The sequence below is a fragment of the Populus trichocarpa genome, chromosome 10 (assembly GCF_000002775.5).
Source record: "Populus trichocarpa isolate Nisqually-1 chromosome 10, P.trichocarpa_v4.1, whole genome shotgun sequence".
Lineage (NCBI taxonomy): Eukaryota > Viridiplantae > Streptophyta > Magnoliopsida > Malpighiales > Salicaceae > Populus > Populus trichocarpa.
The window spans coordinates 7,630,468-7,641,845 of NC_037294.2; the positions used below are offsets into that span (position 1 = coordinate 7,630,468).

The window sequence follows — 11,378 nt, forward strand, 5'->3', positions numbered from 1 at the left end:
TACAAGTTTCTTTGACAAATAACAATTAAACAAGTACAAACGTTAACAAAATACATATACTAAAACAATAAAATTCACAATTAAATATTAAAACTAAAAAGGATAGATTTACTTAAAAAAAAAATGATAAAATCTACAAGAAACGGATATTGTGACCACGTACGGATATTTAGTGCTCGTGTTGAGAATAGTGGAGAGTTGGGATGGGTGTGGCTGCAGTTTGGGAGGGGAGCTGCAGTTTGGGAGGGGAGAGGTGGGATGGGAAAGAAAAAAAAGGAGAAACAGAGGAAGAGAGTGTCGGCAGATTGGTGGGTATATAATGGTTTTTTCGATGGAATCACCGACGGATTACTTCCGTCGGTGATTCCATCGGCAATTCCGTCGGTGAAAGTGTCACGTCACTGTACGGCTATCTCAGTTTGAATCCCTCGGTAATTCCATCGGTAAAATCATCTGACGTCACCACGTCGTTACATATTTCCAGACGAACGGTATGCCCCATCTGCGAAACGGTCGGTATATACCGACAGAATATTTCCGTCGGTATATCCCGACCGTTTCGCCGACAGATTTTGAGACGGAATTATGTCCGTTGGTAAATATTACCGATGAAATTTTTTCGTCGGTAATTCCGTTGGTTTTCTCCGGTTTTCTGGTAGTGCTTTATTTTCACTCTCAATTTTATTTTTGTTTATTGTTGATGAATTTTGTTTTCATTGCTTTACACTATGGTTATTTGATTGTTTAATTAGATAAGTGCATAAGTTTTTCGATATAAATCCAGTATTTTTTTTAGTGTAAAAAAAACACGTTGAAGAATTTTGTATATTCATTTTTTTTATTATGTTTTGATGTTTAGGATTTGAAGCTTATTCTTATGATTTTTTTTTATTTTTCTTTCTTGAATCTTTTATGAAAGTTTCTTTGTTTTTAGTTTTACCCTTCAATCCAAGTTTATAGTGTATTGTTTTTTTTTTTTTTTTTTTTTTTATCTTTGTTCTTTTGATTTTTGTTCTTTTGTTAATGTTTTTATTCTTTTCAATTTAACTCTTAAATTTAAAATTTTTTGTTGCTTTTGATTTATTTCTTATTGCAATTTTAACATTCATTATTTTTTATTTTGGTTTTTTTATGATTTTAACCCTCATGATTTTTTTATATATAGTTTTTTCGGTCTTATAACTTGGGTCATAGTTTAAAAAGTTAACATTAATTGACTTTTTTTTTTTATGAAATTATTTTATTCTCATTTAATTTTTACTTTGTTAACAAATAAGATCATCAAGATGTTTTTGGAATATTGTGAATATATATTTCTATAATATTGGCAAGTGTTTATCTTCTGTATTGAATTATTTTTGTTTTCTGTTTTGTTTGTTGTTGATATTTTATTTTCTAATAATATTATTAAATTAGAGTTTATTAAATTCATTTGAGTTAATTACCTGAATATTATATTTTTTTATTTTTTTAAAATATTTTGTTTTGATATTTTTTATATCAAAATAAAAGTTGAGCTGTAACATCGTACCAGCCACCTAGCAAAAACTAAAAACATGCAATCTCTTTGTGTCCATGTTGGTGAGATCTCTTCTCATAACTATAAATTGTGTATAAGAACAATGAACAATATTAGTGGTCCAAGTCGTGATATGACTTGAAAATGAAAAATTTAGAAGTAGTATTGATTTTTTTTGTTTTTATATTCAGATTGCATTATGGCCACATCTTTTAATTTTATTTCTTTTGCATATTCTAGTACAATAATAAAAAAGATCATTTGTTTTTTTAGTTTGTTTTATTTTATTTTTAAAAAAAGAAAAGGACAAAAAGTATTTTTCACATTCTTTAGTATTTGACAATAAAATTATTTGTTTTAACATATTTATAGAAAAACAAAAAATATATATTTGGATTTAATGACAAGTATATTAAGTCTATTAAAACTTGATCAAAATCAAATGGCTTGTTAGACTTGCATGATAAAAATTCAAAAACTCGTGTTTCTTAAAATATAAATAAATAAACAATAATAAAAATTTTCATATGAAAAAAAAATCAAAGTTTATTTTTGTCACTTTTGTTGATTCAATCCAATCTTTATCTTTATTATGGATATTATACCCATTCTAGAAGGCTTAAATGATTTTTTTTTGGTCAAAATCTTATGAAAAATAAGTTTTATGTTTAGGAAATCATAGATAATTTTTTTTATAAATAGCTAAAATAACAAGTCTTATTTTTAAATGGAACCAATGTCAAGATTTTAATTACTTTTGAGAATAACCAAATCAATAAGTTTTTTTTATTTTTAGAAACCGATATTAAATTTTTCATAAAATAATTGAAAATAAATATAAAAAAAGAAACTAAAAACAATTGGTTACAGGAGAAGATAAAACTAAAGTAAATGTTTTTTATTAATTTGTGATTTTTTTTCAATGAAACGATATTTTTTATTAATTTGTGTGACAACATAGAGTAAATCCTAACTCTAAGATTTGATCTCAAGAAATTAAAGAATAAAACATTTTTTTTAATCATTAGACCATTTTAAAAAAAATTAACAGTTTGTATTTAAAACATGTTTCTTCCGTGTGGAATTTCCTAGTGGCATTATTAAATCATGTAATGCCAACTTATATCACGTGGTTTGCCCGATGGAATTTTTTTATTTAGAGTTTTTTTGTTTTTGCCAAGTGTTTTTAAAAAAATTATTTTTTAAAAAAAAATTTGTTTCATTTTTTTTGTATTTTAAGATTTTTTTATGTGATGGTATAAAAAAATTAAATATTATTTTAATATATTTTGAAATAAAAAAATATTTTATTCTAGAAACTTCCAGTATCTTTATCTTTTTATTACTATCCAGAAACAACCGCCATATCACATGCTAAACAGTATCTTTATCTTTTTATTACTGTCCAGAAACTTCCAGCGTACTAAAATTTGCTTTCATTCCATTGGCTGTTGTCGTAAGTTGATTTCTTCTTTTTCTTTCAAACGCGGCATTTAGACTTTGAATTTGAAACATCGTGTCCAGTTAAATCAAGGCTTTTGTCCCTGTCATTAGCATGGTCCCTAAGTTTTGAAGATTAGTCAAATCAGCACATATATTTTTAATTTTGGACATTCCAACCCTCATATTTTCAACTCGTGGCCCATACGCGGCCAGTCCATCCGCTTTAGAAGTTACAACAAGGTAACACGTGGCCAACACTAAGGAACATAATTTGTACAAAGACCACACGCCACTATGATCTGAGGGCTGTCATTACCCAAAGTGCAGAACTTGAGAGGCCAACCAATGATTTTACTCTTTTTTTTTTCTTTTTACTTTATGTTCTTCCCGAGGTGGACATAATTATTATTAGAAAAGAAAGCAGGAACATAAAATTCCAATGATGCTTTTTGTAGATGAATCAATGCTTAAAATAATTTAGAGTATAATATCAACAAATTAATGCTTTAAATAAGAATTATTGAAGGGAGGTGAAATGAGATTAGGAGATGGCACCCGAGCGAATCCTCGGCAATCACTATCACGACGTCGTTTCAACAGGCACCATCGTATTGCTAGTTGCAAGGCATCCAACTTCAACCGTTTCCAACGCTTCTTTTATTTCTTTTTTGATAGGGAACCTTCCAGCTCAGATACAGCACAACAACAGCCCTAGAAAAAAAAAACATGAAATCCTCAATAAAACAAGGTGATGATGATAATAATAAAGAATCCCTGAAATCCCCATTTCAGAACTTCATCGCCAATAACAAAAGTGTGTTAACACTAATACAGAGGCTAAATTTTTGGAATTACTTTCTTGCCATCTTTAGTGGGTCCTACCCTAGATTATGTGTATGTTTTTGTGGTGGATGTTATGACCAAGACACATGGCACCAACCCAAACCAAAGTTTTTAAATGTTTATGGATGTGTGAGCAGTAAGAGAGTTGTGGGATTGGTTTAGACTTTTTGGAGGTGAGGTAGGAAATGAGAAAATTGTGGGAAACTAATACTCATCATTGTTCCAAATTTGAACAAACATAAATATACAAGACGACAACAACAACATCAACTTCCTTCTTTCTATGGTTTTTATGAATCATAGAAGGGTTTGATGAGAGAGTTTTGATCTTGAAAGAGGAGGAGGAGGAGGGGCCTTCTTTTGTGTGTGTGTGGAGGGTGTTTTTTACTCCTTTGAAGAAGGCTCTTTCTGCTTTGAATTACTTTTCTTCATTTTTGTAGGCTGGAAAGGAAAACAATGATAAGGTGGTGGACATCTGCTCTGCAATTAACAGAGCTGTTTGTAAGCACGGTGGTGCATTTGCTATATGGGCTTTACATATTTAGCACAGCTTTGGCTGGTGATCTTTCACAGGTAATGAATGAATGGTTTTTCAAGGTTAATGTGAATGGTGTTGTTAAAGAGGAGGAGACCAAAGAGATATTAACAACAACAGCAACAGCAGCAACAGAAACCAGCGTTGATGACTTGCCTCCTATTGTGTTGGTTCATGGAATCTTTGGATTTGGCAAAGGGGTAACGTGTTTCCTCTTTTCTTTTACTGTCATAATACCTTAAATGGGTTTTAAACTGCATTTTGTGCCTCAAAATCAATCTCGTTCTTGTTTTGATGTTCTATTTGGTTCCAGAAATTGGGAGGTTTATCGTACTTTGCAGGAGCAGAGGAGAAAGATGAGAGGGTCCTGGTGCCCGATTTGGGGTCTCTAACTAGCATATATGATAGGTAATTAGTTACCAAATGCTTGTGATTTAGGGGTTGTTAAAGGTTTCATTTTGGCAATATAATCTCTTTGATTTGGTTTGAATTTGAGTTCTTCTTTCTGGGTTTCAGGGCACGCGAGTTATTTTATTATTTGAAAGGTGGGCTAGTTGATTATGGAGAAGAACACAGCAAGGCTTATGGACACTCGCAATTTGGACGGACTTATGAACAAGGTCAGAAGATCTTCCCTTTTGTTTTTATTTTTAAAGTTTGGATTTTTGAGCCATATCTCTATTTTTGTTTTTTCTATTTGGTTATTATCTGTGTTTAAGTTTGAAATGTCCTTGTTTGTTGTGATTGGAATGTAGGGCATTATCCTGAATGGGATGAGGATCACCCTATTCACTTTGTTGGGCATTCTGCTGGAGCGCAGGTTGTTCGGGTGTTGCAGCAAATGCTTGCTGATAAGGTTAGTCTAGTTTATTGTTTAAACAGTCAGCAAATAATCTCTTAAAATTTCATGTTTAGATTGAATGCTTGTTCGTGATGATTTTGCAGGCATTTAATGGGTATGAGAGCACTTCTGATAAATGGGTGTTAAGTATCACATCCCTCTCCGGAGCATTCAATGGGACTACAAGGACCTACTTAGATGGGATGCAGTGAGTGTTCTTTCCAAACTTGTTCTGCTATTTGAAACTTCACTCTATAAATTGCTTCTAGATATCGGACTCAATAATGATTGTAATTTGAAATTTATCTTCAAGTTTTTTTCTTTGGCAGTCGGTATGAAAATAATCAAATACTGATATCCACTTCCTTGTTTAAAGATTTTCCTTTCCTTTTTTTTTTTTAGCAAAATGCTGCTTTGTATTTAGTTAACTCTCCTTTTTCATTATTAGTTACTCTAGAATAGAACTCTATCTATTTGCAACTAAATTTGGAACTGCATTTTCAATATCCAGGCCAGAAGATTGGAGAAACATGAAACCAATATGTCTGCTTCAGTTCTGTCGCTTAGGAACAATAATTTATGACTGGCTTGACATTCCTTGGCTGAAGGCTTACTACAATTTTGGATTTGATCACTTCAACATGTCCTGGAAAAAAATTGGGATTTTTGGTCTTATTGACTGCCTGTTGGGGAATGCAGGACCCTTTGCTTCTGGAGATTGGATACTTCCTGATCTTACAATTCAAGGGTCTATGCAACTAAACTGCCATCTACAAACCTTTCCTGATACATATTATTTCAGTTATGCTACCAAACGTACTAGGAGAATCTTCGGTATCAATGTTCCTTCAAGCATCTTTGGAATCCACCCATTGCTTTTTATAAGAGTGTTGCAGATGAGCCAGTGGCGTCATCCTCCAGATGTCTCTCCCCCTTATAAAGGATACAGGTGTGTTCTTTTATCAACATTTCATGAGCAGTTGAGCTGATTTAGAATAGGATAATGCAAACGCTTTCCTGTAATTGCTCAATGCTTTCATATTATGGTCATGTTAATGACTTCGACTTCATTTTTCAGATTTTCATATCATCAATGAGAAATATTTTTAGTTAATTAAATTTTACCTGTAACATTGTTTAGCTTGTGAAGGCTATTTCACTTAAGTCTTTAGATTGTAGAATTCCAAAATTTCAATTTTCCTCTGTGATAGGATTCCATCCAGAATTCAGTACAAGGAACATTGTACTGATTTTCATCCGTAAAGAAACCTCTATTGAAGCATAATTAATTTGTATGATTGCTTATACCTTGAGTGAATGCGTGAAACAGGGATGAGGATTGGCAGGACAATGATGGAGCACTCAACACCATATCTATGACCCACCCTCACATTCCAGTTGAACACCCAAGCCAATTTGTTGGGCATGATTCAGAGTGTCAACCCTTACAACCAGGAATATGGTTAGTTATAACACTTTCAATCTCTCTGTCTTGGATAGAACCTCCACTGCCAACATAGTCAATCACATGCTTTGAGGACAAATTTTAATTGTGTTTAATAATGCGAGGCATTTTCCGTACAGTCTTATAAAAACACACAACAAATGCTACCTCTTAGGAACAACCAAGCCATCTTATTGCAAATTGCTTGGTGTGTCAACTCCTGCAAGTGATAATCGGTTTAGTTATTACACTTCCAATGTTTGTCTTGGATAGTTGAATCAGCCATGTACTAACCTCGGTTTCTAACATAGACGTGTTTTTAAGCAGAAAGTTTGGTCGTGAAAAATGCTGAGTATTGTTATATGGAATATCTCGTCATAATCATTTAACAATAGATACAGAATAGATTATCAGAGACTTGTAAAATATGCTTGGTTATCATAGCATTGGTTATTAAAGAACTTTGAAGGCATTAAACTTTAAGCTTCATTATTCTCCTTCGAGAGTCATTGCCTTATTGTTCTTTGCATGTTTGCAGAACAATTCCCTTAAAACGTTTTGCTGCTTGTTTCAAGAAAAGAAAAAAATTGATATTTTGTCAAGGCAGCTTACACGCAGTTTATTGGGGAACTTTCATAAAAGCATTTGAATAGTAATTACTAGATATCTGAAATCTATTGAATTGAAGTCATAAGTTGAGTCGCCTTGTAGTTCTATTAAGAGGTTGAATTCTCATTCAGCATCTTTCTTGCCCCTTCCTGAGCTAACATGGAGGTGTATCTGGTTTAATGCAGGTATTACAAGATTGTTGAAGGTGATCACATATTGTTCATTCTGAATAGGGATAGAGCAGGAGTTCAATTTGATATGATATATGACAGTATTTTCGAGCGTTGTAGAAAACACGTCTTTAGGAAGAGTCAGCAAACTTTACCAAACGAAATCCAGCAATAGTTCGTTGTCTGTTACTCTACACAACTAGGAAACAAAACCTATCATTGGACAATTCTTTGCCTCCCTCCCTCTCTTGTCTCTGTAAGTGTACGCTTCTGCAAGGAGTTGCCATCTTCAGCAATGTTAAAGCTGTTTGAGTCTGCAGCTTGAAAGATACACCTTTGCTTTCTTTTACAATCATTTCATGCTGTTTAGTTATATTTTCTGCTAATGACTTGTCTAGCTTGTAGATACATGTTGTCAAGACTCAACAGCTTAATTTATGCTTCAGACCTCGATGGGAAATTGATGGGAAATCTTTTCATCCGGGCTAGTTGTTTTTAAAATTTTATTAAGTAGTTCATTTTTTTACAGAGGACAATATAAAAACGTTAACAAATAAAAAAAGAATAATATAAAAAACTAACAAAATAATAAAAAACATTATAGGGAGTGATGATGTTATATTTTTTATTTTTATTAAATAATAATGGTGTTTTTTTTATGATATTAACTTATAACTAATAATTCCTTCTTTACTATGATATATTTTTTTAATAATATACTTATAATATTTACCGGTGCTGTAGTCATATATATGATCATCAAGATAACTTCCAACATATCAAATTTATATTTTAATATTTAATAAATATAAGTTTGATTAACTTAAATTTTTTAATGATTAAAACGATTCAGTATATCAAATTTTAATATTTGATAAATCATACAATAAAATTAACTTAAATTTTAAAATTAAAATGTAAATATAATATTTATAATAAGGAATTAAATTATTTTATTTGTTAAAGAAAGCGGTTGAGCTTTCTTACAATATCATGATGCCAAAAATATGATTTCGAGTTCTAATTACTTATAAATATATTAGTAAAATTTCTTAACAATTACTATTTCTAAGAGATTTCATAAAACATTATACATATACTAAAAAAAAAATGGTATTCTCCTGTAGAAAAGACATAATTATAAATTCTGCTGATTGTTTTTACTATAGTAGTACTGTAGTGATTGAAAAATTATAATTTTCAGGGTTTTTTTAGGAAACAAGTTTTTTATATATATTTTTTTCTTTTTATATTTGATATTTTTATCATTTTTTTATTTGGCCTATTTATCACCATTTGTTTTCTTATCTTTATTTTTCTGTAATATCTTTTTAGTTTTTTCCTTTTTTTCTTTACACTCTATTTTGAAAACAAATATTATTTTTTATTTTTTAAGCTTTGAATATTTATCACTCTACACTTGGTCTATTTATACAATTATATTTGTTCTCATCTTTATTCTTTTGTACTTTTTAAATTTTTAAATTTTTTTCTTTACACTTTTGTTTTTGAAAAATTAGTATACAAAGACTAAAAAAACAGTATTTTATTGTATCAATTCCAACATTGTTCCATTCATCTACTACGTTAAAAAAATAGCTTTAGTTCTTATATATTTTTATTAACATGTATAATCTTTATTATATTTTATTATATATAAGTTTTCACTTTTTGATTCACGGTTATATTTTTACTTGATGTCAAAAAAATATGTTAATAACACCTACACATTAATTCTTTAAGGAAATGGTGTGTTTATGTAGAAATGGCATAATTATAAATTTTGTGATTTTTTTCTACCACGGTGTAAAAGTTGTAATTTTAAGGGTTTTTTTAGAAAACAACTTTTCTTATAGATATTGTTTCTACTTGGTATTTTTATCATTTTATATTTGACCTATTTATCACAGTTTTTTTTTCTTATCACAGTTTTTTTTATAATATTTTTTTAGTTTTTCCTTTTTCTTTTTTTTCATTTAACTGCAGTTTGATTAACTATTTCAAGTTATGGAGGCTAATGATATCAGTGGGGATATACTGGTATCAACATTACCGGGATTATGGAGAGCTTAAGGATATCAAGATGAATAATATTGATATATTTGGAAATTTAATAAGTTTTTGATATTATTTTGAACAGATACGAAACACTTACTTTTTTGAAAAATTAGTATACAAAGACTAAGAAAATGATGTTTCACTGTAGCAATTGCAACATTATTTCATTCTTCTGTCATATTAAAAATTAGCTTGAGATTTTATATATTTTTATTAACGCATATGATCTTAACTATATTTTATTATATATATGCATCGACTTTTTGGTTTATAGTTATATTTTTTACTTGATGTCAAAAAAATATATTAATAACACCTACACATCAATTATTTTGCGTTAGAAAAAAAATTATTCAACCTATAACGAGATGAGTTAAATAGACATGCTAATACTTTGTTTTTTCTATTTAATTAAATGCATGCATATAATTTTTTTATTTATAATTAGAATAAAAAAAACACATTTAAAAAGCTTGAATATTTATTTATTTATTTGCCGAAAAAAAATTATTCAACCCGTGGCGAAGTGTAGGTCAAATAATTAGTATATAGTAGCCACTAACATTTCAATACTAAAATATAATTCAATTTTATATCTCTAATTTGTATTTTAGTATGGTTAAAATTAATTTTATACGATTTTATAATGTTCACGTAGTTATGAAAATAATAATTTCAAGAAATGTACTTAGTGGTTAAGAAGCTTGCTCCATTTCTGTGCTTTCTAAACTCAAACCTTAAAATCAACACTAAGGAGAATTTATTTTTACAAGAAATAATACATTAATTTTTTAAATTGTTCAAGAATAGACTTAGTTTTAATTTACATGAAAGCTAACTTAAAGATACCATTTGTCATCAAATAAAAAAAGAAAATGTTTTTCTTTTTTCACTTTTACTATTTGTTTTGATAAACATGAGTCTTTATTTTTGAGGTAGCTTTTGTGATTATAGTTTTAAAAAAATAAATTTAAAAAAAAATATGGTTAGTTGTGGTTAGTTAGATTTAAATACGTGTTTGGTAAAAATTGTGATTGAAGTTTATGTATAACAAAAAGACATGTATAAAATGTTTGGTGGAAGTATAGTTGCAGTTGTTTTTCAAAGTGTTTTTTATTTGGAAATGCATCAAAATAATATTTTTTTTATTTTAAAAAATTATTTTTGATATCAGTGCATCAAAATGATCTGAAAACACTAAAAAAATATCAATTTGAAGCAAAGAAAATAAAAAAAATTAAATTTTTTCAAAAGCGCTTTTAAAACGCAAAATCAAACAGGGTTTTATGAAACTCAGTTAAAAAAACATATAAAAATTACTTCACAAAAACTGCGTTTCAAACTTAATTTTTTAAAGAATCCTACAATACAAAATACAATTTAATTTATTACCACACACCTTAATGAGTTTTGTTTCACCACAAACGCATATTAAAAACAAATGCAGCCTAAAGCAATAAACAATACAAATTTCCCACGAACGATCCATTGGGCTGATGAACCACTTAACTCGAGCCCCGTCACCTTCAACTCGGTTCTGAATTTCTGATCACTTTGATAGGAGCCCTAACTTCCTTCCTTACGTGCTCTGAAGGATTCGTGCTCGGAAGGATACAGGTTGGATCTGCGTTTCTTTGGGCTTGGGCCTGCACACACTGCACCACGACACCGTCATTTAACATTTTGTAAAATGGAAAAATACATTTTATTCAAATAATAATAATAATAATAAATACATGAGTGAGTACACAGGAAGGATATTAAATTGTCTTGGTCCCTTACCCACCTCAAAGCGTTAGAGGTTGGACGGTTAATTCATATTAATCAAAATACTATAATTATATTTAAAAAAAATCAAAGAAAGGTATGATAAAAATACATTTTATCTTTAAATTTTATATATTTTATCATAATTA

General features: G+C 29.5%; 1 protein-coding gene across 1 annotated transcript; it reads left to right on the top strand.

Annotated features, from left to right (window-relative positions):
* Nucleotides 1-3,808: 3,808 nt before the first annotated feature.
* LOC18102403 (uncharacterized) lies at nucleotides 3,809-7,735 on the top strand. The gene is made up of 8 exons (XM_006378172.3): nucleotides 3,809-4,540; nucleotides 4,654-4,748; nucleotides 4,857-4,960; nucleotides 5,096-5,196; nucleotides 5,286-5,389; nucleotides 5,693-6,130; nucleotides 6,512-6,643; nucleotides 7,420-7,735. The coding sequence occupies exons 1-8, from the start codon at nucleotides 4,262-4,264 to the stop codon at nucleotides 7,577-7,579; spliced, it is 1,413 nt and encodes a 470-aa protein (XP_006378234.3). The 5' UTR covers nucleotides 3,809-4,261; the 3' UTR covers nucleotides 7,580-7,735.
* Nucleotides 7,736-11,378: the final 3,643 nt, after the last annotated feature.